The sequence below is a fragment of the Camelina sativa genome, chromosome 16 (assembly GCF_030686135.1).
Source record: "Camelina sativa cultivar CO46 ecotype springtype chromosome 16, ASM3068613v1".
Taxonomy (NCBI): Eukaryota; Viridiplantae; Streptophyta; class Magnoliopsida; order Brassicales; family Brassicaceae; genus Camelina; species Camelina sativa.
The window spans coordinates 10,118,006-10,145,322 of NC_141895.1; the positions used below are offsets into that span (position 1 = coordinate 10,118,006).

The window sequence follows — 27,317 nt, forward strand, 5'->3', positions numbered from 1 at the left end:
TAAAACAGATTCTTCTTCTTCGTCTACATCTTCAAAACTATCTTCCAAACCGTCAATTTTTTCAACACAACCAAATTGTGTACTTGTCATCCCACGACCAACCCCATCTTCTACACCCTTACTGCCCTTCAGCTTTCCCTCTATTTCTGCCAACTCAGCGATAAAATCTTCATCGACCTGGCTTGTTTCAAAAGAAAATGGCTTCGAACCGGCTGTTGAGGCTTCCCCTAAAAACCCTTCTTCACTACCGCTGTTACTAAGCCCAAACGAAGAACACGAACTACGTCTCTTCCGACTAAGCTCTCCCCAATCGGAAACCTCAGCGACCTTACCCATTCCTCTCTTCTTAACATCCTCAAATGTTACAAATAAATTCAACCCACAGTTCTGACTAAGCATCTGAATATAATACTGAAGTCCTAAATTCGTTGTCACAACCACCGGAGGCGTCCTCACCCCCGTCGTCAAATCCATAAACGTTGGTATGCAGTAACTCAGATTAGCCTTCTTCTCCACCAATCCGAATTCACCAACGACAGAAACTTCTAACTCTCCTAACGTTGTGGTCGAAGACAGTGGAACAACACGAGAGAGAAGTTTATTGTCAACTTTGAATCCCCAAACGCCGTCGTCAGAACAGCTCCAGCTACCGGATATTACCACACAAAAACTTGGATCTTCACCCTGCATCACAAATCAAAGGAAGATATCAAACCCATCCACGAACATCAAACAGAGTTGCATTAATACGACCCTATCCACACAACGTAAACCCTACCTGCGCAGCCATGTTTCGTTCACGGGGACACAAACCCTACATTCAACTTCTGTCTCCTATCCACAAACAATCTTCAAATCTAACAAGGAGAATACATCCAACGGTGGAGAACAAAGATAGGTAAGTAAGGTAACTTTTAAGAAGAGAGGTAAGTTGTTATTAAGGGCAAAAAAGTAAAAAGAAAGTGGACACATAAGCAAAAAACTTGGAAAAGTATAGCATGAGTGGAAAGTGTGTTTTTGTGACAGAATTCACTCCCAAAGTGGGTTTAAGTGACATTCACCCTAAAAACTATTCAGCAACATTCTTCCATTCCCTCCTAAGTTCCTTAATAATAGAGTAAATAACTTTATTGGAAGATATGCGTTGTTGTTTCGTATGTTTTCAAGTTTTTGCATATGGCGTTGGTTTGAGGTGTGCTCATTCTAGACTTATTCATATGTTTTTCTAAAAATTGTAACTCTCAGTATTCTTATATATTATATATATATATATATATATATATATATATATATATATATATAATTTTGTTGATCAACATTTCAACAATTTTTTTATCTTTCTATATATGTACAATTTTTAACGGAAAATATCTCATTCAAGCATATCATCAAAGGTCGGAAAGAAATGGTTAATGTAAGGGTAAGAAACTATTGTAAGAAAACTTTGCTAATTTACTTGACAATCAAATGTGTTCGTCTGAGTCATCATCATATAAATGTATACAGAGATAGTAATTAAGACTTGCAAGCGAGATTCAAAGCAACAATCTTGCTTGTATAGTGTTTTCCTCTTTCCGCAATTTAAAGCATCAACACATATAAAAAAAGACATGGACAAATAGAAACTATAAATCTCAAAGCCAATTTAAAACAACAAATAAAGAGCTCATGAATATAACTAAGATGAAAATTTTCTATGTCATCCTATTTTTTATCATGTATATACAGAATTCGAACTCTACTGATTTCAATTATCTTTCTGCTTTTAATTTTGGAGATTCCAATTCCGATACCGGTGATCTAGTTGCTGGCCTCGGAATTCGTCTAGACCTTCCTTACGGACAAAATTCCTTCAAAACATCTTCTCAAAGATTCTGCGATGGACGTCTCCTTATAGATTTTCTCAGTAAGTCCGATCCTTTCTAGTTTATAATGTCTCTTTTATAATAGTATTCAACAGTTTTATGTACTGGATACCGTGTCTTCTTACACCAACTTTATTTTAACCAGTTGAGTTTACATATTCAGGTAACTCGGTCATGTAGTCATGTTGCACTAAATTTTTTGTTAGTTTTGTAAAAGGAGAGAGCTAGATATATAGAACTCATCAATCATACTTTATATTTATATAAATAAATAAAATAATTTCTTGTTTGAACCTACTCATACTCATCAATCCACTAATTTGAAGGGAAAAGAAATCGTTTAGATTGAATTAAGGGCAATTGTCATAAATACCACTAAAATAGGTTTTTATTCCAAAAATACCACAATTTAGTTTTTTTTTTCCAAAAATACCATTAAAATGTAATTTTTCCAAAATACCACATGATTTAATTAAAATTCTAATACTAAAAACTAATTCCTAAATTCTAAATACTAAACCCTACCCCTAAAAACTATACCCTAAAACTAAATGTGTCAACCCAAACCTAAAAAAAAAATTTACATCCTTAAAAATCAATTTTTGTGTTTGTGGTAATTTTGGAAAAAAAAATTTGTGGTATTTTTGGAAAAAAAAAACTAAAATGTGATATTTTTGGAAAAAAAAAATTGTGGTATTTTTGGAAAAAAAAACTAAAATGTGATATTTTTGGAAAAAAAGTGGTATTTAAAGGAATTTCTCTTGAATTAAAACATAAAATCTCATTTTTTATAATTAAAATAACATTTGCAAACCGTAAGAATAAACACAAATTATAAAATTTTATATCTATATGTTTTAATTAAAGAATTTCTTGTTTGATTATATACATTTTTTTTGGGCAAAGTTTGATTATATACTTTAGTTTATAATGTACATGGTTATCTTGACAAAAAAAAATGTACATGGTTATTGTCATCGAAATTGCAATCCACAAAAAAAAAAAAAAAAAAAAAAAAAAAAGGCACAATCTAACTCTCTCATTAGCTAAATTTTGATGAAAACTCAAGGACACTAACGTACGAGTCCAATTTTCTTCGTTCGGTACCAAACGGTCCAAACTAATGATGCCTCTAATTTAATCTCGATTTTTTTTGAAACAAACCTTTCTTACGAAGCAACGTCAAAGCAATCTTATATTTTACATTTTTGAATCGGACCTGCGTTCAAATTAAATAAATATAAATAAAATATTAACGAAAAGTTTCAAAGTTGTTGTAGACAATTTATATTGTTGGCTTGATTACAAATGATATGGCTGTTTGTTTTCTATCCCAATGGCTCCCATAGTAAACAATCTCTCCATTGTACTCTTCATATTCGTTTCCTTCTTGCCCTCATCTCTCTCTACAATCCTAAAATATCCGGCAATCATCAACTTAGGGGACTCGAATTCCGACACGGGCAATCTCATATCCGCCGGGATTGAAAATGTTAATCCTCCCTATGGCCAAACTTACTTCAACCTTCCCTCGGGAAGATATTGTGATGGCCGTCTTATTGTAGATTTCCTATGTATACATGATGTTATTCTCATTGAAATGGCTTCTTTGATTTGGTATTCTCTTCATACCATATGTTTTGATGTATTTTTTTTTTTTTTTTTTGTGTTGCGTGCAGTGGATGCAATGGACATGCCTTTTCTAAATCCATATTTGGATTCATTAGGTTTACCAAATTTCAAAAAAGGGTGTAACTTTGCAGCAGCAGGATCCACCATTCTTCCCGCAAACCCGACATCGGTCTCTCCCTTCTCCTTTGATCTTCAAATCTCTCAGTTCATCCGGTTCAAAACTAGGTCACTTGAACTACTTTCTAAAACAGGTGGGGTTGATTTGAAAATATGTTGTTGGTGAGATGTGACGGATGCGTATACATTATATGATGTGTAAATGAAGTAAATATTGTTTTTGATGATTTGGTAGGAAGGAGATATGAAAAGTACTTACCACCACTTGATTATTATTCAAAAGGACTATACATGATTGACATAGGCCAAAATGATATAGCTGGTGCCTTCTACTCCAAGTCTCTTGACCAAGTTCTTGCCTCTATTCCTTCCATTCTTGAAACTTTTGAAGTTGGACTCAGGGTAAACCACTATTGTTAACTTTTATTTTCGTTAAATACCAGACCGACTCATGCAAACTTGACTAACAATTTCTGAAAATTTAATTTGGCAGAGGCTGTATGATGAAGGTGGCAGAAACTTTTGGATACACAACACAGGGCCTTTGGGATGTTTGGCTCAAAATATTGCCAAGTTTGGGACAGATCCAACAAAGCTTGGTGAGTTTGGTTGTGTTAGTTCCCATAACCAAGCAGCCAAACTATTCAACCTTCAACTACATGCTCTGTCCAAAAAAATTCAAGCCCAGTTCCCTGATTCAAATGTTACCTACGTTGATATCTTCTCTATCAAATCTAACCTCATCGCTAATTATTCCCGATTTGGTAAGCATTTTGTCGCTATATATAATTTAAATTTCCAAACTACATATAAATCTTCACCATCTTGATTCTTGAGGATGTTGGTTATAACAAAATTTTGATTGTTTTAGGTTTTGAAAATCCGTTAATGGCGTGTTGTGGAGTCGGAGGGGCGCCCTTAAACTACGATAGCCGCATTACATGTGGCCAAACTAAAGTCATTGATGGGATATCAGTAACGGCCAAAGCTTGCAACGACAGTTCCGAGTACATAAACTGGGATGGAATTCACTATACCGAAGCCGCAAACAACTTCGTGTCATCGCAAATATTAACCGGGAAGTATTCCGATCCACCGTTTTCAGACCAAATGCCATTTTTTCTAAGTTTAAAATTTTAGAAAATGCTGTTGGTTTCATTCATCCTTTAGTTTTCTGTCATTATTTACTTTATATTGCTCAAATGAACCAATATATGAAGAAACCGTAACAAAATAACCTGAGTTCTGACCTGATCGGTTTGGTTTACGAGAGTGAACCTGAGTTACTTTTACTTCTTGGAGACATAAGCAAAGTACTGTGCCATGGGAACTACAAAGGCAATTACAAGTAATCCTCCAACGACAAGACTGAACTGTCCTCTCTTCTCTTCGGTTTCTTCTTTCGTCTTGAAATTTGATTCTCTCTTGTTATCCTTCACTGCCGGACCCCCAGGATCTGGGAGACCGTCTATTGCTGCAACCAACCTTTTCGCACTGCTGTATACTGCCTCGTTGTATTTTTCGTCCGTTGCTAGTACTGCACCACCATACAATTCAAATACTTATCAGTTCCAACTCAAATTCAACATAGTTACTATCATGATTTTAACACTAGACTCTTTGGTAACTATTATTTATAAACCGAAAAATCCGAACCAAAAGCCTGATTGAAGACCACTAGTTTTGTGCACTAGATGCTGCATCAAAACCCTAACACTACACTAGACCAAGAGAGCCAACCATACCGGGAAGATTTTCAGAGACGGTAGCATCAAGAATGTTTTCACCAACAGCTTCAATGAAAGCAGGACCACCAGTAATAGCTCCTTCCTTCTGACTTGTGATCAAAACAACAATACCCTTGTTGTTACCTTCTTCAATCGAAGGATACCATTTCTCCAAAACTTGGTCTGCATACTCAAAAGCATCTGCTTTACTCTGCATAATTTAACCAAACCGGTTCCAGTTCAACTTCCGGTTTACTAAAAAAAAAATTTATAGGAACAAGGAAAAAAAAAAACTCACAGTGAGCTTTCGGACAGTGATGAAATTGAGTCTCAGTTTCTTTCTGTATTCAAGATCAGACAAAAGCTTCTTAAGATCTGACCTCGTCACTCGACTTAGAACACCAGCGTCGTCCACTACGTAAGTGTCTTTTGGAGGACCGTCGTTGAGGATATTGAACTCAGAGGCTAAAGCAGCGCCAACAGGTGAGAAACTGAGTGTTAGAGATAGAGCTAACGCAGCTAGTCCTTGCTTTGCATCTGTTAACCAATTTCTCGATTCCTGTTTAGTGGACCGGGTGAAGGAGAGGTGTTTAGGACCGGGGAATGTGGTGGGTTTTGATGAAAGAGACAAGGAATGTGAAGTGGGTTTTGTCTGGAGAGTGGACGAGGGTTTGGAGTTGACAGGAGGAGAAAGTGCACGAGGGGAGAGAAGGGTCTCCATTGAGTTCAGAGATGAGTTTTGAGTTTCAGAGATGGAGATTTTGATGCATTTTCTTGTCTTCTGTTTTGGATCGTCAAAGGAAGTGAAGGATTGGTCGAAATGTTAGATTTTCTGGATAATGTTTTTATTTCCACCACATTTTTGTGCCAACAGAACTTAACTATGCTCCTACGTGGCGCTTTGTTGTTGACTATTATTAAAGCTATCGAATACTATAAAAACTATGAAAAATTAAATAAACCACCCATGAATATAGATATCAAAAATTAATTATTTCGTATAAACATGAAATGCCATTAGAATTTTTTTTCTTAATCCTAACTCGAGCGACAAAAAAAAAAGATAAATACGAATCAACCAAGAAAACGAGGAATTGGTTTAGACTCTGCAAAGAATGAGACCAAATCACTTGAGAAAAGTCTTGCTAAGATCACTTCTCCAACAGAGCAGAAAACAAGATTACTTACAGCAGAATTAAGAAGAAGAAGAAGGTTAAAAGAGTCGGTGGTCACATTTCAGACATCATCGTGTCTTCTCTTGGACTGAAGAGCTAAACGAGCGTCTCTCTCTTTCTCAAACTGTCTGTAATCAGCTCTCTCCAAGAAACTGACTTTGTCGAGATACTTGTCTGAGCTTTTCTTGTACTTATCTAGCTCGTCTTCGACACCTTTGTTTTCCTCCTTATACTCTCCCCAGTCTTTCTTCGTCTTGTCCAAAACACTCAGCTTTTGTTTCTTTTTTATCTGCTCAAGAACCGCATCAACCGCTGACGGCGCTGCCGAGGAGGAGGAGCCTTTGTTTCCTCGGTCCAGTGCTTCTTTTGAATCCGCTTCCACTAACCGCTTTACTTCGATTTCTTGACCCGCAAAGTCTTTAACCTCAGTTATCTGGAAGTGATCGAGAAGAACATATACATTAACCAAATGAATGCTCACCAAGTGCAACTAATTAAATTCTAGTCCAACCACACCATCCATTCTTCCTAGTTCCAAACAGCTGACATGTTCTTAGATTCCATCAATTCGGAACCAATACACAAACTCAAACAAAATCCACGGTTTATATTTACGGATTGCAAAGGTTCAATCAAACCACATATTAACTTGAGACAGAGATTCTAGTCCTCAAATCATCTTCTTGCTTCCAAAGAGCTGATAGGATCTCTAACAATACCGAGCCAAAACACATCTTTTTCTAAAAAAGCAAACTTTATTTACGAATCACAAAGGTTGGAACAAACTATATTTTATCCTAGTTCCAAACAAGTGATAAGTTACTTCGATTTTAAACAATAGCGAGCTTTATTTGCAGATCAAAAAGGTTCAATCAAACTACAGTTGAACTTGACAAAGAGATTTCAATCCTAAAGAGCTGTTATAAAATATCATAAATTGAAACAACTGACCTCAATCTTTCCCCGGCTGGAAGCAGCTGCAGCGGTTGCAGTAGCGTTTCTCACAGCAGCTAAAGCAGCAGCAGCAATACTCTTAGCCTCCTCACTACAAGTATGATTCAAAACACTATCTTCCTTTGCTACATTCGAAACGCAATGATCCTTCTTCTTCCCATCCACGCCAAGATAACTTTTCCAATTCTACAATCATAAGAAAATATTCAAAATCCCAAAACATAACATTCAAAACGCAAAAGAGAGAGATAGAATGAAGACAAATCTCACGTTATTAGCTGGTTTTGTAGCGGGCAAAGCGGTTGATGCGACAAAATTGAACCGCTTATTTGGAACTCCTTCGTTCATCCGCTGCCAAATCTCAGAAACTTTCTTAGATACAACACTGCTCGAACCACTTTGCTCCGGAGATTGCTCATGCGAACCCATACCTATGGGGAAAGATTTCAAATCAATTCGTATTCGTATTCGATAAATTTAGGGTTTTGATAGAAGATATCATCGAAACTTTATCGGATCACCTGGAAGTGCCGGCCGACGAAAACCCTAATTGATGGAACTGTCTACACCAATGGACGACGGCGTCGATGAGGCAAAACTTTTTTTCTTGTATTATATAATTGACCACTATACTTTAAAATAATCCACCAATAGCCCCAAAACTTTAAGATATGTTACATTAACTCCCTGATGATGCTGATGGTTTATATAGGGCATTTTTCTTTTTGGTTCATATGTGAGTTTTTTAAAACATATGACATAAACTAGGACTCAATTACACCAGTCTTGCTGAAACCATTGTCCCAGTTAGTAGCTCTAGACAAGGTTTTAGTTTTAGAAATACATGACATAAGAGCACCAGTTTCAGTAACACAAATCATTTTTAAGCGAAGCTCATAAACAACAAGAGTCGTTACAATCGTCAGGTGAATCTATAGCACCACCACAAGAAAAGTGTGTCCAATACTATTGATCAAAATAGACAAATGTGTCCCCAAAACTAATGATCATACACTCTAACAAAAGTAACTCAGTTTCTTCTTTGCTTTGTGTTCTTGGATTGGTTTCCCTTTTTCTTCCATTTCTTATTCGTAACAGCTCTACTCTTCTCCTCAATCTCCTTAACTTTACGCTTCCTGTAAAACCATAATCAGCACAAACACATTCACTTAGCAAAGACTCTTAGCTACAACATCTCAATTCTTAAAGACACAAATTCCCAATACACTATTTGAATACATAAACCACACATTTATACTACCAGTCTAATACCTATCATAATACTTGACAGAAACGTTAGCGATGGAAGTGAAACAAACATTATACACACCAGGCCAAGGGCTAAAAACTTCTAAGATTTTAACATAGCCACATACTTCCAATTCCATTATCAAGTCCAGAGTTAGAAGAATTTAAGTCAACGTATCACAAACTAAAGGTTTTGCAACCAGTTAACCGAAAAAGACACGCTACTGTTTGTGATACAGAATTTAAGCTTTTTCCTATACATTGTTTCTGAATTGACAATGGAAGTAACTAACCTGTACTGAGAAGCTTTGGGATCTGACAGCAACTCATCAGCAAGAGTAGCTTTTCTATTCTTCTTTGTCAATCTATTATGGTACTCTGCAGATGGTTCAATTACTGTGCCAATCTGTTTTATATATTTTTTTTGACACATAGGAAACAACAAGAGTTGGTGTTAAGACAAAAGCCGAAACAAAAATTCATGTCTTTGATCTAGTTTGCCATTCTTGAAACTTGCCTGGAAATATTTCTCAGCTATTTTAGACCGCGTAACAGCCTTCTTGTAGTGTTGAGCAGGATCCATTACAGTTCTCAACTACAATTAGAAAGGTGTTAGGACGTCGAAACCAAAATAGACAACAACAAAAAAAAAAAAAAAAAAAAAGCAAAGCAAAGAAGCTACTTTACCTTAAGCAACTGAAGATCTCTTTTCAACTCAGGAGTCATTGTTGGAGCAGGCATATCAAACCTATGCACAGTTTTGAAAAACACACAATTTAAATCACAAACAAAAAGGGAGCAATATAATCAGAGTGGGTGGGAAGCAAAGTTACCAGTCTGAACCAGTAGTGTCTTTGAGTTGTTTTCTAATCATCTTGTTAATCTTCTTTGGATCAGTAGGTGGAAGACAAAGACCATCAACAAGTTCTGAGTTAGACGTCCAGAGAGAAGTGCTTTCAGCTCTTTTCCTTGGAGTGGAACCAGCAGTTTTCAAGTCTAAGGATAAGCCTGGAAGCTTTGGTTCCCATTTAAGACCGATCAATGGTTTACTAGTCTCTGCCATTATTATTCTACATTGACAAAAGTAAATTTCACCCAATTTTCAGAAAATATGAACCATGAGGAAATCAATACCAAAGCTAACCAATGATCGTAATCAAAATAACATCATCATTATATCAACATCATCAACAGATAAAGGTCAAAGTAAAGTAACTCAAAACGGCCTCCATCCAACTAGGGTAGAAAGAAAAAAAAAAAAAAAAAAAACAAAATTTTGAAGTTCGAAGCAGAGCAAAACACAGAATATAATCTGAACTTGGAACTGGAAGCGTGAGAAGACAAGAGAAAACAATTTGATTTGCAACTCCAGAAACAAAAACTCAGAAACTTGTCGAGAGTTACCTCAAATCAGCTTGTCGAGAAATCTTTCAAAGGGGTTTTGGCCGATGCAAAAGCTGTAGACAGTGAACGAGGGATTAGTAGATTTAGTGTTAGAGATCAATGGAGTTCACTGGAGATGGAGACTGGATTTTTAGGGTTAGAGATCGATGAGATTGGAGAGATGATACAAACCGGAAGTGTAGAGTGGGCCTTCGTGGGCTTAGTGTTTAAGCCCAATTTGCTCTATATTGTCTCGTATTTAAGCTATTCTTTTTTTTTTTTTTCACCTTCCAATAACTTTTATTAATTAATTGAGTATTATACAACATGTACCAAACCAATACAAAACTTCAAAAACAATTTTATTACATAAGCAGAAATATGTGCCATATAGTGAAGATAGCAAGCATGAAAAAGTGAAATTGACGATGCTTCCTTCAAATAAGCCTTACTCGTCGTATATTCCTTCTTCATAAACCATCCTACTGGAATGTGATATGTATGCCGTACTGGCATTCTTTGGTTGAAACTCCACATCACATAGAAAAAACCTATTGCTTTTAGAAAAAGTTTTGGAATCTTGACAATCCAATACCAATTAGTCTGTATCGTTGTCCTTGTTTGCATCAGAAATTTTGGCTTGCTACTAGTGTAATTCCATCCTATTAAACATCTCACACCAACGACGTCATTGGAGATCTTCACAATGAACCACATCTTCATCGCACAAACAATTACGCATATGTGGAGAGTAATGACTGGAGACCATAATTTCTTCCCGTTAACGCTAGTATCGCAATCATATTTTCCTGGATCCCAAACCCAAAAATGGATCTCTCTTTCTCAGATTGGAGAGATCCAAACTAGAGGCATGACCTCTTTGATGAACATAGCGACCCGTTTCGAAGATGAAACGACAATCACCGGTAGAAAACGGAAAGGAGCCGACACCAGAACCTTTGTGTTGTGGCCAGATTAGGGTCGGAATTATACTCCCCGAATGGAAAGGAAGGAGAAACAGAAAATGGAACGATGATATCAAACTCATCGTTAGATTACGATCCCTCTGTTCCCAAACTCCACTAAACCGAACAGCAGAAGTCGGATCTATCATTCTCTCCAAGATTGATGATGTCTGTGTATTAATGATACACAACCTATACCAAAAGGATGATAAAATCGAGATCTGTGGAAGGATCGGGGCTAAGGAAACGAGAAAGAAGATGACTTGGGATTCTTCAAAGCCCAATAACACTAACGTAATCTATGTAGAAAGGAAAAGATACATAAGATTAAGAGAAGCAATCAACCGATCAACGTTAGAGAGGTCGACGCCGGCCGGATATGGTGAAGATCGGTGGTTTTTTTTTTGAAGCGAAGCTTTGGGGAAATCACGGCTTTTTTAGATTTTTTTCCAAAATGTGTTTATGAATGAATATCTGATTTTATTCTATTTAGGCACTGAAACTATTTAAGCTTTTCTTCTTCTTCTTTTTTTGTAAACTAGTTTATACCGGGCGGGTTTTAATTTGAATTATCTTTTAAGGAATTGTTATCTAAGATACACAACGGTTACCTCTTCCTTCATCCCCTTATAAAATAAAAAGTTAATATGGTGTTTTATAAATCCAAACCGATAGATAATTTTATTTTAGTTGTAAAATCTAAAACTCTAACCATCTCATTTGTAAAGTCAAACCAACATATAATTTTGTTCTAATTGTAAAATCTAAACCCTAACCATCACATTTGTAAACCCAAACCGACATATAATTTCGTTCTAATTGTAAAATCTAAACCCTAACCATCACATTTATAAACCCAAACCGACATATAATTTCGTTTTAATTATAAAATCTAAACCCGAATTCTCATTTATAAATCCAAACCGATATATAAACTCGTTTAATTGTAAAATCTAAACCAAGCCAATATTTAACCTTCTTTAAATAAAAGTATACAGAAATTTGTTTTGCTTTTTAATTTAATTTTGATTTATTTTTAAAATAAAATATTAGATAGAACATTTTGATTGGTTGAGCGGGGAGGGGGTGAATACAAAAGGTGAATCTAAGTATTTTTCTTGTTATCTGATGTTATATATAAAAATTTTTGTTTATGTTTTATTTATTTTTTATATTTAAGTTACGCAATATCATATTTTTTTCTCTAAGTTTTGGATTATTGTAAATAAATTTTTTTTTTTTGGTTTTAGATGTTGAGTTTTGTGAATGATAGAATAGAGTTTTTAATAAAATGAAAAAAAAAGAAAAACTATTTAGACCATTTTCGTCCTATAGGACAGTTTTTGTTTGCATACAACCATGTGGTTTTAGATTTTGTAGTTGTGAATGATATAATAAAGTTTTTGATAAAATGAAAAAAAAAATACTATTTAGACCATTTTTGTCCTACACAGCGGACAGTTTTTGTTTGCATACAACCATGTGATTATACACATTAATGGTGATAGATGTGGTTACATTTGAGGGGTTTGACATCATCGTGACCTTTGAATGTTTCTAGACAAATAGTGTATGCTTCATTTTTTTCAGATTTTGTTGGTTGTCTTTTGGAGTTCTCTAGATCCGCAATGAGTACATCGGTGCGATTATGGTATTTGCATGCAAGTTGTAATCTGTGAATGTGAAATATATAACAATAAACCTACCTCTTTGATGTTCGGTTCTTTGAACTACAATAAGGAATTGGAGGAACCTTGTTGTCATTCTTGTTGCCACGTTCTCTTCAATTTCATGGTATGTTAGAAGATAGTGGAGGTTGCTTCTCAAGGTTGGCGGTGTAGGGTTGCTGTCATTTGGAGTGTAAGGGATGTGGATGATGTGGTTTGGATCGGTGTTTGGGAGTTGATTTTTTTTGTTTGGAGTGTAAGGGATCGTGAAGATGATTTCATTGGATCTTTGCCTAGTAGAGCTGATAGTTTCATATGAAAAAGTACATTGGAGATTTTGTGCATCTCCCATGTTTTTGGTTTTTTTTTTGTTCTTCTTATTTTGTTTGTTCATTGCATTACAGTGTTTGTTTATATATATGTTGCTGTAGTCGTTTGGAGTCTTGAGTTTTGTGTTGGTTACTGTTGGTTTTTGGAATTCTTTTTTCATTCTTTGCTGTTAATTTTCTATTTACTAGTAGTAATATTCAATGAGTTTTGTTGATGCGTTTTTTTTATTTGTAGTTTAATAGTTCTTCTTAGCTACTGAATTTAAGATCATATATACTGGGGGAAACCCATCCGACTAAACGAAAGTCGTTCTTAGCTACTGAATTTAAGATAAATCATGTTGTTTAAATATTAATAAGGGCATTTCATTTGTAATGTTGGAGGCCCCTTGTGTTGGGGTTAGAACTATTTAGAGGTGTAGGGTATGTTTGGTTATCATTGTAGGGTTAGTGTCAAGTTGTTTCTTGTTTATAGATGGTGAGTTGTTTTTTAAACATTTCATTGATTAAAGGGCCGAAGCCCACTTAATTGTAATAGTTCGTTGGCCTTTTTTCCTTTTGCATTTTTCCCTGTTTATATTTTCATTTTTACTTTTGTTTGGACCAGAAGTGTGTTGAGTTCCGGCTGATTAAGTTTTTTGTTTTGGTTTTTGTTGAATCTGTTTTGTTTAGTTTTTTTGATTGTGTGTTCTACTGTTCTGAGATCCGACTCAATTGAATGCAGATACTCCCGAGCATGGTTTTTTTTTGTTGTTGTATTTTGGTCCTTTGAGATTTGGATTCGGTGAAGTTGGATATGAGCCAGTATTTGAGGTTGTTTTTTATGTTTTTTTTGGGTGTCTAATGTGAGCCAAAATAGGGGTGAGTCGATAGCTAGTCTAAAGGACCTCTCTAACTAATTCAGATAGGATGATGAATGATGGATTGAAGTTCGCCACACAAAGTTGCGGGACTTTGTGATAAGAACACAAATCGATATCTAAGTGAATCACACACAAAGATAAAGATTCAACTTGTTTTCTAAAGGAATCACACACAATAGAAATGACAATCAAACAAAGCCTAAGCTTCAAAGGTGAGAAAACTTCTCTGTTTTTTCTTATTTCTTTCAAATTCAATGGTCATTTTTACAATGGAATAAGCTGAGCTTTTATAGGCTCGTGCATAGCTATTCTAAGATAATAAATAAGAAAATAAATCAACATAAATACAAATAAATCAAGCTTAATGATAAATCAATCAAATGCTTGATTGAAATGGTCTTAAATGCTCGATTTGGGCTAAATGAGGGAAGTAAGGAGGTTCCTTGTATCTAGACAACTTGGGCATGAAATTGTGCACTCTTAGAAGCCTCTTGAAGGTGTAGAGGATCTCAAATTTGTGCCCAACAAGTTTGGTAAAGAGATGTTGATGTTTTAATGCGATTGAGTCCAAATAAGGAAATTCATCTTTTAGATGAATTAGCATGATCTTGTGTGGGTTGGTGTAGGTAGGGGCGTGCTCAAGAGACTCTTGATGAAGTAGAAGATCTTCAGTTTTGATGTCCACATCATACTCTCCCTCTTGAAAAGGATTTGTCCTCAAAACTAAAACCAAAGTTTGCATTTTTTTTTATATTGAAAAATTGAATGAAAACAAAGCAATTTTTTTTTTCAAATAAAACTGAAATTCAACAAATCAAAACAAAGTTATTTTGTATTTTTTTAAAATGAATAAAATAAAATTAAAATATATATTTCTTATTCAAATAAAACTGAAATTCAGCAAATAAAAAAGAATTTTTTTTTGTACTATTTTTTTAAAAAATAATTTAAATAAAATAAAAATGATTTTTTTTTTCAAATAAATCTAAAATGAAACAATAAGAGATAAGCGATTTTAGCTCTGATACCAAAATGATGTGAGCCAAAATAGGAGTGAGTCGATATCTGGTCTAAAGGACCTCTCTAACTAACTCAGATATGATGTAGATGAATGATGGATTGAAGTTCGTCACACAAAGTTGCGAAATGACTTTGTGATAAGAACACAAATCAATATCTAAGTGAATCACACACAAAGATAAAGATCCCACTTGTTTTCTAAAGGAATCAATAGAAATGACAATCAAACAAAGCCTAAGCTTCAAAAGTGAGAAACTTCTCTGTTTTTCTTATTTCTTTCAAATTCAATGGTCCTTTTTACAATGGAATAAGCTGAGCTTTTATAGGCTCGTGCATAGCTATTCTAAGATAATAAATAAGAAAATAAATCAACATAAATACAAATAAATCAAGCTTAATGATAAATCAATCAGATGCTTGATTGAAATGGTTTTAAATGCTCGATTTGGGCTAAATGAGGGAAGGATGGAGGTTCCTTGTATCTAGACAACTTGGGCATCAAATTGTGCACTCTTAGAAGCCTCTTGAAGGTGTAGAGGATCTCAAATTCGTGACCAATAAGGTTGGTAAAGAGATGTTGCTGTTTTAATGCGATTGAGTCCAAATAAGGAAAGTCATCTTTTAGATGAATTAGCATGATCTTGTGTGGGTTGGTGTAGTTAGGGGCGTGCTCAAGAGACTCTTGATGAAGTAGAGGATCTTCAGTTTTGATGTCCACATCAGTGCCTATGATGCTTCAGCTTAACCATTTATAGTGAAAGTGTAGCTGGTTGCTGGGAAATTATGAATATGTTGCTATTTGAATAAATGTATGTATGTGTTGGGCTTTTTTGTTAAATCACGCTTTAGATAGTCTAGGGACACCTAATGGGAGAATAAAGAGAAAGTTGTTTAGTTTCGTTTACAGAAAAATGTAGGTCGACTTTTGTGGTCTGGTTGACTGTGAAGATGTATGATATCTCTCTCTCCTTCCTTTTGTGATTCTATACTTGTATCTCTTATTCACCCATCTACTCTCCACGATTCCTGCCACAAGAACTTCCTTGTGGTTGTTCCTGCGAGTGGGAGTTGATTTTTCTGGTTTGCATTGAGATTATCCTCTTATGAGTACCTATGAACATATTGGAGATTTTTTTTTAAAAGTTATTTGAAAATACCTATATGTTGGTGGTTTAGTTATGCTGCTCCATCTTGTATGATTGTAATGTCTTCAAGTGGTATTTGATGGCATGTTTGTGTATTATGTAAGATTGTTAGGTTGATGATTCATAGTTTTGTATTAAAATAAGTGTGTTATGTAGTTTTCTAACCATGTTATGTCTAGATATCTTTGAAGATTTCTTGATAGACGTTGTTTCTGACTCCATCTTTGTGTGCATCTTCTTCTTGTAGAATGGTTAGGCCTTCAGGAGATGTTACTCTTGATAGAGCTACGTATAGTTGGCCATGGCTGAAGACTGGTCTAGGTAAGTAGAGTAGAACTGATTTCAAACTTTGAGCCTGACTTTTGTTTATTGTCATTGCGTAACATACTCGTACTGGAAATTTTCTTCTCCTTAGTGTGAAAGGGTGGTCAGAAATTGGTGGAGACAAAATTATCCTCGGTAGTAGTACTTTATTTCCAGCGTGTGTACCAGTGAGTATTTTTCCTTCAATGACTCGGTCTCCCCTTTTTGTGACTATTAGCCTCATGCCATTGCATAGACCTTCTTTTTGATTAATGTTCCTCATGACCATTGTAGGGACGCCAAGTTTTAAACTTAACTTATGTTTCGGCATGCCTTGATACTCTAGGGAGTTAAAATACTCCATAGGGTATGATGCTTCATAGTCGGCCCCGATTCTATCCGCCTTGCTGATGCTTGATGTTCATATATTTTACCTTGTCTTACCCTAGTTTATTTACACATTTTGCATGATTTTACTAGCTTGTTAGGTCATCATTGAGTAGTTTTAGGGCGGTTTATGCATTAGAGTATATTTGCATTTCATTTCATTGTTTCTTGCATAAACAAGTGATTTAGGACCCAATGGAGCATGGAGAAGTGCTGGAGGAGAGTGGAGCCATCAATTGAAGTAGACAAAGGAGCTAGAGCAGAAGAGAACCAAGGTTCGGAAGTCCACTCGACCACCACACTCGACCAGACACTCGACCGTGTGAGGAGAGGGACTCGACCGACTGAAAGGAGCAGAAGAAGACCTGACTCGACCATGAGCTCGACCGAGCACATGGTTGAGTTGACCGAACTGCATTCTTATTTTGTCTTCTAGCCATTTTAGGGCTTCCGTTCCTTCATATATAAACTCCTTGTACTCTATGGCCGCTGACAAGCCACTTTAGGGAGACAAATATCACAAAAACCTAGTTTTTATCTTTTTAGGAATTTTATCTTTTTGTTTACTTCATCAGCCACTTTTGAGTTTTTTCCTTAGATTTTCATACTTTGTTGCTTTTGTAACTTTCTGGGTATTGAGAATCTGAGTTTATTTCTTTGAACAAAGTTGTAGATCTTCATCTTATCTTTCTAATCATGCAAGTTTCATTGATTTCTGGGTTTATGATTTTGTTCATCATGTTTTGTTCATCTGAGTAGTGTGTTATGATCTTAGACATGGATTAGGCTGGATGAGAGTTATGGTAGCTTAGACTGATCAAGCTTGATTGTTTAAATATCTCTTCTAGATTATGTATGCTCTATGCTGTTCTTATATCTGAGAGGGTAAGAACAGATCCTAAGCTTCTCATCATCATACCAATGTTTAAGTTGTTAGATAAAGCTAATGCTAGAGATTATTGTGCCTATCCCAAGAGATTGGTTGTATAGGGTGGTTTTTGACAAATGATGATCTGGATCTTTAATGCCTGCTTTTATATGTAATAGCTAGTGAGAACTAGGTCTAGGAGTATCAAAGCTTGATTGTTATTGTCATGAGAATGGATTAACAAGTATTAGAGGATCATTGTCTAGAGATAGCTCACTGTTGATTGAGATTTGTTGATCAGTTTAGGTTATTATAGCTTAAGTCCAGCCAATGAATCCATCCCTAGGACATTCTGTGTTTATTGATTTATCTATTTGATTATTGTCATCTTCTTTCTGTTTGGTTCTGTTCTTCGTAGCTTTCCACTTGACCTTGTACTCGAACGAGCATACTATCGAGTGCTTGCTCGAGTTCATTTCCAAGTTTTAGTTTTATGTACTGCATCTTTCTAGTTTCATTCATGTTTCATTGCACATCTTTTTTTTAGTTATTGTCTTGCATTTAGTCTGTTATCTTAGTAGTTTTACATTCTGCATTTCATTATTGTCAGTAGGTTGTTAGTATAAAACCATTTTCATATTTGACTTAACTTAGATAAGTGTTCACATTCTGATTGCTTGCATCATACTCATTATGGATTGACATCTCTTATACTGCAACTGCATAAGAGTAATTGAAACCTCTTGCATTCCACCTGATCATATATCTTTGGTCTTAACTTGTGTCTGTTGTTTGATTGCATCATTCATACATTCATAAGTATTTCCAAACCCACAGAAAAGAACATATTTCAATGCTATCATAGCTGAAGTATTCCTTTAACTCTCCTTCTACTTCTGCTAACATGTATGTATTAATTTTTTCGACTGTTTTGTTCCTTGGAGTTAGAATAACACTTTCTGTTAGGGCTTCAGTTTTGCTTTGAAGGGCGAGTTGTGGCTTTCTTGATGTTTGAGAAATTTGCTGCAGTGGATCTCCACTAGGTTCTAGAAGGAAGCTGTTTCCAATGATCACTTGTTGTCCTTCGTCATTCTTATTTTCCTTGTTATGATCGCACTTTGGGGCTGTTCCATCGCCTACACTTAGCAACTAAGTAGCAAAACCTGTTTCTAACTGGCGTAGTCTCATGTTTTTTTCTAAGTGATATATGTTGCATGCCTCCCATATATATAACTTGCTTATAGACGCTAAAACTGTATCTGCTCTTGTCCCATGTGTTATTACTGGGAGTATTTGACAGAAATCTCCCCCAAAAGCACCGTTTTCCCACCAAACATTTTTTCGCTAGCTGTTGAATCTTCCGTAGACATTAAGAGCATGCCCATTAGTCATCCTCAAATCAGTGTCTCTATCTTTTAATAATATTAAAAATAATACTAATCTAAGTTTAGATCTTCACTCTCTTGTTTTTATTTTTTCTCCTCCCATTAGTCATCCCTAAACATGGACGTCTTATATAATTTTTGTTAAAAATGTGTTTTTAAGTATATTTGATAATCTTATAAATGTTGGTTATATAATGTATGCAATATTAGGAAAATAAAACTAGAAAGTGTAGGTATAGTAGAATACATTTATTAAAAAAACAAATATATTACATTATAAAACTTCAAAACATATATTACAATACTTCAAAAAAAAAATTAAAACTGAATACAATAAAAAAAAAACATAGAATGATAGAAACATATGAAAGCGCTATGAATAACATAATTAATATCGGTCTAAATTTGAGTTGTGCCAAATTTTTGCCAGATATGTTCAACCAAATCAGCTTTCAACCGTCGATCTATCAATCTATCACGAACTTGATTCCAAGCGCCCATCACATTGTTAAGATTGGTAATCCTATCTGTAGAATATGATAAATCGACATGTGAAGTCTCACTTCCTTCTCCTTAATAGAATTCTGCTACATTGTACAGACTGTATCCATCTCGTTCATCTTCCACTATAATATTTTGCATTACGATACATGCTCTCATTATCTTTCCTATTTTTGCCTTATCCAAAAATAGTGCGGGATTTTTAACAATCGCAAAACGAGCTTTCAAGACCCCAAAAGCAAGTTCAACATCTTTTCGGGCAGCTTCTTGACATTGAGAAAATAATTATGCTTTCTGGTCTTGTGGAAGTGAAATTGATTGGATGAATGTTGCCCATTTCGGATGTATATCATCAGTGAGGTAGTAAACCATATCGTAATGTCGCCCATTGACAAAGTAATCTACTCTCGGAGCTCAACCTTCTAATATGTCCTCAAAAACTGGTGAACGGTCAAGAACATTGATATCATTTAAAGTACTTGGAGGTAAAAAATGCATGCCAAATCCAGAGATCTTGCAAAGCCACATCCTCTAAAACGATTGTAGTTTTCCAGATCCACGAGAATACTGTCCTTTCCAAGTTGTTGGACAATTCTTCCATTCCCAATGCATACAATCCGCGTGCCTCTCGTTGATTTAGTAATCGTTGGAGATCCTCTGATGTAGGTCTTCTTAGATATGTATCCTGAAACAAATATTTAATTCCCTCCACAAATTTTTCCAAGCATATCATTGTGGTGCTATCTGCGAGGCGGAGGTATTCATCTACCGCATCAGCTGCACAACCATATGCCAAAATATGAATGGCTGTTATACACTTTTGTAATCGAGACAGACCCAACCTTTCCCATAGCATCTCTTCTTTGTTGGAAATATGGTACTTCATTGGATAATGCATCAACAAAACGTATGAACAATGACTTGTTCATTCGAAAACGACGTCGTAAACTAGCTTGAGAGTAAATAAGATCTTTGCTGAAACAATCATTCCATAAACGAGTGTGCCCTTCCTCACGTCCTCTTTCAACAAAAGCTCTTGGTCGCCTTGAACTATTTGGTTGTTGATCATTGCCATAATCATCTAGGCAATTTTGAAATAGACTATCAAAGTATTCATCAAAAATTTCATCATACTCATCATCTAAATTTGGAGATGTCATGTTTAGAAATATTTAATTGGGAGCAGAATTGTTTCTTTATGAAAAATAAGAAATGAGTTTTTTTAAGAGAGATTTGGGATGAGAATATATTTGAAACTTAAGAATAAAGCAGATTGAATATGAGAGTTTTTATAATCAAGAGACTTTTGTTTCTCGTTTGCTATATATACAAGTTTATTGAACAACAAGTGGGGGAGAAAAAACACAAACAGGTTCACGGGAAAGAAAAACACAAACGTGTTCACGGAATGACATGTACCACAAACAAGAGAATTTTGTTCTCTTGTGCCGACGTGACATCACAACGTTCCTGGGAAGAGAAAAACCACACACAAGACAAAATTGTTCTCCAACGATTGACGTGAGATCACAACGTTCACGGGAAGAGAAGAACCACTAACCATAGAGTTTTGTTCTCTTCTGCTGACGTGAGAACACCAGGTTCATGGGAAGAGCTGAAGGTAAACCTGCCGACGATAAGCAAACAACACATGAGATAAGAATTAAAATCAAACAAAACTCAAGAAAAAGAAAACAAGAGCAGAACCACTTAGCTGTAGTTATAAGAAAATAACCATTTATCTCGAGCTACATGCGAAGGATAAAAAGAGAGTACTCAATTACAAGAGCCACACAATACAAATAAACAGAACCTATCTTGCATATAAACAACCAGACAATACAAATTAACAGTGATGATCGATTAGTTAACAAAGAATGTGCTTGTCCTGTTTTCGACTTGATGGTCTGACCACAACTTCTTTTAAGGCATGAGATATCATTGATTAAGTCGATTCATAAACTAAACACAACCATTCACTAAACACAAACAATAATTAAAAACAATACATAGTGTTTGATTAACTCGATTCATACACTAAACACAAACATAAACTAAACACAACCACTAATTAAAAACTATTCATAGACTAAACATGAAACAGTGGATTTGAGTAATTAATAACCAACTATCCTAACATCTCATCAATTAGCTTCTTTCTCAGGTTGATTTCAGGCTCGGACAAATCAGTTCTGCCGATGAGACTCTCTAGAAGTCGCTGCTTCGATATCCTTTCTCTCGCAGCTATTTCTTTCTCCCGAATCTCCCATGCCTTCTCCAACTTTTGTAGAGAATTTCCTTCAGTTTCTGAACCACAACCAATTTTCTTTGCCTTTCTTTTCGATGCCTTAACACCTGGAGGGCGTCAATTAGCTTCTTCAAGGCGAGATGTTGTGTTTGAACTAGAGGAGTATGTGCCACTCACATCAAGCTTCGTTCTTTTGGAGTTTTCAGGTCTTCTAGAAGCATTAGAGGAACACCACTTCTGCTCATGTCGAAGCTCCTTCCAAGCATGCTCTAGGGAGAACTTCACTTTCTGATCATTGACGCAAAACTCGTTTGCCATTTGGAGAACATCATCTGCTTACTGGCCACTACTTCTCCGACTTGAAGCTTGGTTGTAGCATCCTACAAACTTGTTGACACTCTCACTGATTTTTTTCCACCTCTGCTTACATTGACTGACCCCTCTCTTTGGTTTACCCGCTACTGCTTTACTCGCTCCAGAGTAGAATGCAATTTGATCAAGACAATATCTTCTTGGGGAGTCCATCTTTGTCTAGCTTCTCTTGAGTGATCATCTACCTCTTGGACATCACTAAATTGTGTACTAAACTGAGGGATTGGTGATGAGCTTATTTGAATAGGGGATGAGCTTGTTTGGATAGGAGGAGAAAAAGAAGGAAGAGATTCTGGATTATTCACCTCTTGTTGGCTAAATTAAGCCTCAAATCATCAATTTATTTACAAATGAGTGCCATTATATTTATTTTAAATATTTTTTTTTAAAATGATACCTACACGTGCCTATTGAACGCATCCCCTCTACTAACACCTATACATACATTTATCTTATCACTAGGGTATACATCACCACCCACCTCATCACCAAACCACTCCATTGGTCTAAAGATTTTTTTTTTTTTTTTGAACAAAAGGAAACTTTCCATTGGGCCTTAATAAAGTTTAAGTTACAATAATCAGCCCATTAAGGGCCTCTTTAGCTAAAGCATCGGCATGCCGATTGAAGTTTCTGGGAATGAAAGAGTAAGAAACGAAAGATAGATTTGCTGATAGTTCAAGGATGTCGTAGAGAATCCCATGAAGTTCCTTAGAAGAGAGCTTCCCATTGAGTGCATTGACTAGCATCTGCGAGTCTGATGCAAATTGGATGGTCTTGAGGTCCGATTCGACTGCAACACATAGCGCAGCTAGTGTTGCCATAGCTTCGGCCATCAAGGGAGAAGAGACAGATAGTACACATGATGATCCTTCACAAGATACTTGCTCTTGTGAGTTCATAAAAACCCAGCCTAGGCCCGCACACCCATCATCCTTCCAAGCCGCATCTGTGAAACAGGTTAGGGCGTTCATTGGTATCGGAGGCTTGATTAGGGGTTGAGTTGGCGAACAGATCTTCTCTAACGTGCTTTGGGCTGATTGCCATTCTTTTGCCCTTACGAGAGCGAGTAAAATCGCTTCTTCTGGGGAGGTTTTCTGTTTGTTGAATATAAGCTTGTTACGAGCTGTCCAAATTGTCCAAATAATCCAAGGGGAAATCGGTCCAGCATTCAGTCCTGTCGGAGGGAGGCACAAGAGGGAGTTTGCCAGGCGAATTCCATCCTTCACATCGATGATGGCCAGGGGACTTAGTGTTGTAGTTGTAGGTGCTAGCTGCCAAGTTTTAGCCGCAAAAGGGCATTTGAATAGGAGATGGAGTACTGATTCATCCTGGTCACAGTAGGGACACTTTACGGAATCATTCACTTGTCTGTGAAGAAGGTTTTCTCCCACCGGTAATGCGTTTTGTGCTGCTTTCGAGAGCAGGAGTTTTGTCTTTGGAGCAGCTTTCAGTGCCCATATGAAAGTGAAATAGCCAATACAAGTCAAATGATGAGATTCATGTGCCAATATAACGTGTTTGAAAAACAGTGGAAGAAAAAAAGTGTAAAGGATTTCATCCCATTTGCAAACCGATTGTTCGATAAGTTTTCTTTTTACGCTATATTCTATCTAACTAACAAAATATATTTTACATTTGCACAGATCCCAAAAGGTGTACTACACGAACCAATTGGTAGACTCATGACATCAAGAAGCTGTTTAAATATTTAGTCAAAGGAGACGGATTCATAAGGGCAAGAAAAAGAATCAAAAGAAGCCATGAAAACGTCGAAACTAATACAAATTTAGAATAAAATATTTCAGATGTATTAAGAAATCAAAATAAGCACAATAATTGTGATTTTAATAAATCCATTGATATGTTTAATTCAATCGAAAAATTTCTATTTACTTCCATATAACTTGAATTTGTGATCAAGCACAACTATTAACATGATCTACATATTACCGTAAATTTGTTTATGTAATTACGAAATCGATGTTAATTTGTTTAACAATTAATTTTTTTTTGTCACATCTGTCATATATTTACATAATTACCAAATCTATGATATTCCTGCATATTGAAAACAAATAAGTATCGCAACACATTAGGTAAGAATTGTGTTATTATTCTGTTATAAGTTATAACAAAGTACAAACAATTATATCTATTGATTTATTATTTCTTCTCAAAAATAATATAAGTGATATATATTTATATCCTAAAAAAACTAAAAAAAAAAAAATCATGGTTCACATAACGAATTTCCGTATCTTCGGTATATCTTAAATGCCCTTTAATGAAGGTGCAAATACACCAAAACAGTAAAAAAATCTTCTAATTTCAAATAACGTAAGGGATATATATAAATAGAATATATGCTGAAACCAATGATATAAGCTCCCTTTTTATTCCAAAACAACTATATATTTAAGGTATCATTATAATTTATCTTACAAATTCTCCCAGAAAACAAATTTAAAATAAAAACAAAATCAATTCACATAACAAATTATAGTATCCTCCGTATATTTAAATGCCCTTTAATTAAGGCGCAAATAAACAAAAACAGTAAAAACAATCTTCTAATTTCAGTTAAGATGTTATTAATGTTTTTTCAATAATGAAAGATAACTTTTTCCGGTTCCATACTTTCATGTTTCCGTGATTATAGATGCAAATCAACCGGCATATTATGTTCAAAGATTAGCAATTACAATGAATACTTAGTCATTTATAACATCTTAACTGAAATTAGAAGATTGTTTTTACTGTTTTTGTTTATTTGCGCCTTAATTAAAGATTAGCAGCCAACAAACTTGCATCCTTAGTCATTTATCTTCTTCCACCTCTGCTTACAGTAACCCGCCTCTCTCTTTTGCATAGCAGCAACCTTAGGACTTGCGCAATGTGTTTCCAAAAGGCTTCAACCTTTTGCTGATTCTCATTCATTGGATCCTTGCTTGTATTCAACCAGACACTGATGAGCATAAAATATTTTGTGGGTGACCAGTTCCATCTTCCTCTTACATATGTCTTCAGGTGTGTGTTCAGTTTGGCTTGGATCTTCACTCCATTGGGAACTAACAATAGGAACTGATGGTGACAAACTCTCATACTGTTGGCTATTTAAAAGATCCAAAACCCCTACAGAGTGATGCATTTCCTAGTCTCTAGTGCTTGTTAAGGGAAGAAATGAAGAAATAAAGAGAATGATGAAGAAAGAAAGAACGAGAACAATGATGAAGACTATCGTTAAGAAAATAAGAACCATAGAGAGAATGATGAAACAAGAAATAAAGAGAGAGAATGATGAAGACTCAATTGATTGAGAAGAAGACTACTCCCTCTGTATTAGAATACATGATGTTTTAGGATTTTCACCAAGATTAAGAAAACAGTTAAATTGTTGTTAACTTAAAAAAAAAAACAGCACCAACGACAAGAAAAGGAAGCAAAAGAGCACCATCAAAACCAAGGAAAACGATTTTAACTAGCAGATCGAAAGGTAAAGCAACAAAGAAAGCAAATCAACTGTTTCAACTCTGATTTCGGAATCACCTCCACAAGAAAAACTGCCATGGAAAGAATGGGGCACAAAGATGGTTAAAGGTGTCAACTATAGGGCTGCGTGTCAAAGAGCTGTTGTCGTACCGACTCTCTACTATGATGATTTCACTCTTGGTGCGTTGGGAATTCGCGATGATGTTGACTGGCTCTTTCGAAAATGGGGATTACGAAAGTTCATTTCGTTTAAGTACAATGCTTATGAAAATCTTACTAAGGAGTTTCTTGGAACAGTCACAGTTGGTTTTCAGGATGCCAGGACACCAAAAGCAGATACTGGGATATTAGATTTCTGCATTGGTGACAAAGAGTACTCTATTACGATTCCGGACCTTTGGTTTCACTTCTTACGAGAAGATCCGATTCACACCCTCCAAAAGCACTTACCCAATATGGACACAATTTGCAGATCATAATGCTTATGAAGGTGGTTCTAAAGCAGCACAGATCAAGCATCCTGCTTTGCGTTATGCACATCGAATGTTAGCCAACACTATGTTTTCTCGGGGAGATACTGGCACAGTCAAAGCAGATGAGTTCTATATCATGATGGCACCATTCATCAACGATCCGCAAAAGGTAAACCTTGGAGCAGTTCTCGCTTGTGAGTTGGTAGAATATAAGCATTATGCTTACGAGAACAGGAACAAGCGAGCTGTTTTTGGCATTGGTGGAGTTGTTTCAGTAATATTGGAAGCTTGTGGGGTTGATCTGAAAGAGCACACTCCTGTGGAAGGGGACAACCGCATTGATCTTGCTTTTCTTGGGCGCACACATTACTTAGGAGGATGGGTTGATAACCCTCTGCGATTTGGTTACCGCTTCACTGCATCTTACGAAAATGAGCAGATATTCTTGTTGCCCAGCCCGCATCTTCCATCTATTAAGCCAGGCAGTACATTATTTCCGCCTTCACCAAGTTCCTTCTATATAGCTACTAGCGACAGACCGCTTTTGCTGCTAAGCAAATACTTCGCTAAGATGCGCAAGTCAATGCAAAAAAAACCCATACAGTCCTCCGGTGAGAGATCGGTTATCTCTCTACCACTTAACCAACCTGTAAATGCTCCCCTGCGCACCGAGACAGACAAGTGGTTCTACTCTTCTATCACTAAGCTGGAAAAGAACCAAGCACGGCTTGAGAAGAAACTGGCATGCCAGGCTTTGATCATCACTAAACTGACGCACGCCGTAAAGAAATATGCTCCTGCACTCGTCTTTAAGCGTTCTACCAAAGAGAAAGACCCGCGCCAGTACCATTCTGACGGGGATTTAAGCGATACTAGTCTCAGCTTTCCTTTTATTTTGGAGGAGCATGATCTTGACGAAAATGATGTCACCAGTGAACCACTAGCTCCAGCTGACCCATCAACTTTAGAAGACGATGCGCCGTCTTCCTCGGATGACGAGTGCTAGCTAAGGTATCACCGTTACGTACAAACCATTGTTCAATAACAAACTTTTTAAGAATTTCTAGATTTGTTTAGTTAAGGACATCCAAATCCAGATTATCTAAGTTATTTGATTTTCAGCCACCTGAGAGGCTTACGTACGTTTGTTATGGTTCTTAAATACTTTAGAGGCGCACCAAAAAAATTGTTTCTTTGG

At 35.9% G+C, this 27,317-nt stretch overlaps 6 protein-coding genes and 1 pseudogene across 7 annotated transcripts; 2 read left to right on the top strand and 5 right to left on the bottom strand.

Moving 5' to 3' along the window:
• The first annotated feature begins 1,632 nt into the window (after window positions 1–1,632).
• On the top strand, window positions 1,633–4,848 carry LOC104750301 (GDSL esterase/lipase At1g54790). Of its 2 annotated transcripts, none has more exons than XM_087490473.1 (5): window positions 1,633–1,906; window positions 3,545–3,748; window positions 3,850–4,016; window positions 4,108–4,378; window positions 4,486–4,848. In XM_087490473.1, exons 1-5 carry the CDS (start codon window positions 1,669–1,671, stop codon window positions 4,752–4,754), a joined length of 1,149 nt encoding a protein of 382 aa, XP_087346599.1. In that variant the 5' UTR covers window positions 1,633–1,668; the 3' UTR covers window positions 4,755–4,848. The 2 variants fall into 2 exon arrangements, with proteins under 2 accessions (XP_087346599.1, XP_087346598.1); XM_087490472.1 differs by lacking the exon at window positions 1,633–1,906 and adding an exon at window positions 3,063–3,439.
• Window positions 4,749–6,151, bottom strand: LOC104750302 (UPF0603 protein At1g54780, chloroplastic). The gene is made up of 3 exons (XM_010472078.3): window positions 5,640–6,151; window positions 5,360–5,552; window positions 4,749–5,151 (listed from the first exon to the last, which is right to left on the bottom strand). Exons 1-3 carry the CDS (start codon window positions 6,060–6,062, stop codon window positions 4,904–4,906), a joined length of 864 nt encoding a protein of 287 aa, XP_010470380.1. The 5' UTR covers window positions 6,063–6,151; the 3' UTR covers window positions 4,749–4,903.
• Window positions 6,152–6,293: 142 nt separating this feature from the next.
• On the bottom strand, window positions 6,294–8,178 carry LOC104750300 (uncharacterized). The gene is made up of 4 exons (XM_010472075.2): window positions 7,992–8,178; window positions 7,741–7,901; window positions 7,468–7,656; window positions 6,294–6,949 (listed from the first exon to the last, which is right to left on the bottom strand). The coding sequence occupies exons 2-4, from the start codon at window positions 7,897–7,899 to the stop codon at window positions 6,578–6,580; spliced, it is 720 nt and encodes a 239-aa protein (XP_010470377.1). The 5' UTR covers window positions 7,900–7,901; window positions 7,992–8,178; the 3' UTR covers window positions 6,294–6,577.
• A 154-nt stretch (window positions 8,179–8,332) lies between these two features.
• LOC147925406 (rRNA-processing protein fcf2-like) lies at window positions 8,333–10,330 on the bottom strand. Its single transcript, XM_087490474.1, has 6 exons — window positions 10,123–10,330; window positions 9,552–9,788; window positions 9,406–9,466; window positions 9,236–9,313; window positions 9,012–9,124; window positions 8,333–8,606 (listed from the first exon to the last, which is right to left on the bottom strand). The coding sequence occupies exons 2-6, from the start codon at window positions 9,779–9,781 to the stop codon at window positions 8,501–8,503; spliced, it is 588 nt and encodes a 195-aa protein (XP_087346600.1). The 5' UTR covers window positions 9,782–9,788; window positions 10,123–10,330; the 3' UTR covers window positions 8,333–8,500.
• Window positions 10,331–16,265: 5,935 nt separating this feature from the next.
• On the bottom strand, window positions 16,266–20,420 carry LOC147925407 (uncharacterized). Its single transcript, XM_087492612.1, has 3 exons — window positions 20,103–20,420; window positions 18,484–18,797; window positions 16,266–16,806 (listed from the first exon to the last, which is right to left on the bottom strand). The coding sequence occupies exons 1-3, from the start codon at window positions 20,418–20,420 to the stop codon at window positions 16,266–16,268; spliced, it is 1,173 nt and encodes a 390-aa protein (XP_087348738.1).
• A 2,300-nt stretch (window positions 20,421–22,720) lies between these two features.
• On the bottom strand, window positions 22,721–25,305 carry LOC104753549 (uncharacterized). The gene is made up of 2 exons (XM_019237742.1): window positions 25,173–25,305; window positions 22,721–23,601 (listed from the first exon to the last, which is right to left on the bottom strand). Exons 1-2 carry the CDS (start codon window positions 25,303–25,305, stop codon window positions 22,721–22,723), a joined length of 1,014 nt encoding a protein of 337 aa, XP_019093287.1.
• Window positions 25,306–25,454: 149 nt separating this feature from the next.
• LOC104753548 (uncharacterized) lies at window positions 25,455–27,125 on the top strand (annotated as a pseudogene).
• Window positions 27,126–27,317: the final 192 nt, after the last annotated feature.

Coding starts and splice junctions, on each gene's coding strand:
- LOC104750301 (XM_087490473.1), top strand. CDS start 1,669: ATGAATATAACTAAGATGAAAATTTTCTATGTCATCCTATTTTTTATC. Junction 1,907..3,544: donor TCTCCTTATAGATTTTCTCA/GTAAGTCCGATC, acceptor TGTTGCGTGCAG/TGGATGCAATGGACATGCCT. Junction 4,379..4,485: donor CGCTAATTATTCCCGATTTG/GTAAGCATTTTG, acceptor TGATTGTTTTAG/GTTTTGAAAATCCGTTAATG.
- LOC104750302 (XM_010472078.3), bottom strand. CDS start 6,062: ATGGAGACCCTTCTCTCCCCTCGTGCACTTTCTCCTCCTGTCAACTCC. Junction 5,553..5,639: donor TCACTGTCCGAAAGCTCACT/GTGAGTTTTTTT, acceptor TAAATTATGCAG/AGTAAAGCAGATGCTTTTGA. Junction 5,152..5,359: donor CGTCTCTGAAAATCTTCCCG/GTATGGTTGGCT, acceptor ATGGTGGTGCAG/TACTAGCAACGGACGAAAAA.
- LOC104750300 (XM_010472075.2), bottom strand. CDS start 7,899: ATGGGTTCGCATGAGCAATCTCCGGAGCAAAGTGGTTCGAGCAGTGTT. Junction 7,657..7,740: donor CTACAAAACCAGCTAATAAC/GTGAGATTTGTC, acceptor TTATGATTGTAG/AATTGGAAAAGTTATCTTGG. Junction 6,950..7,467: donor CCAGCCGGGGAAAGATTGAG/GTCAGTTGTTTC, acceptor GATCACTTCCAG/ATAACTGAGGTTAAAGACTT.
- LOC147925406 (XM_087490474.1), bottom strand. CDS start 9,781: ATGGCAGAGACTAGTAAACCATTGATCGGTCTTAAATGGGAACCAAAG. Junction 9,467..9,551: donor GACACTACTGGTTCAGACTG/GTAACTTTGCTT, acceptor AACTGTGCATAG/GTTTGATATGCCTGCTCCAA. Junction 9,314..9,405: donor GAGATCTTCAGTTGCTTAAG/GTAAAGTAGCTT, acceptor TTCTAATTGTAG/TTGAGAACTGTAATGGATCC.
- LOC147925407 (XM_087492612.1), bottom strand. CDS start 20,420: ATGAAGTACCATATTTCCAACAAAGAAGAGATGCTATGGGAAAGGTTG. Junction 18,798..20,102: donor CCAACAACTTGGAAAGGACA/GTATTCTCGTGG, acceptor TTTGCTACTTAG/TTGCTAAGTGTAGGCGATGG. Junction 16,807..18,483: donor ATTGAAATATGTTCTTTTCT/GTGGGTTTGGAA, acceptor ATGAACATCAAG/CATCAGCAAGGCGGATAGAA.
- LOC104753549 (XM_019237742.1), bottom strand. CDS start 25,305: ATGCATCACTCTGTAGGGGTTTTGGATCTTTTAAATAGCCAACAGTAT. Junction 23,602..25,172: donor ACACACACCTGAAGACATAT/GTAAGAGGAAGA, acceptor GGGCACTGAAAG/CTGCTCCAAAGACAAAACTC.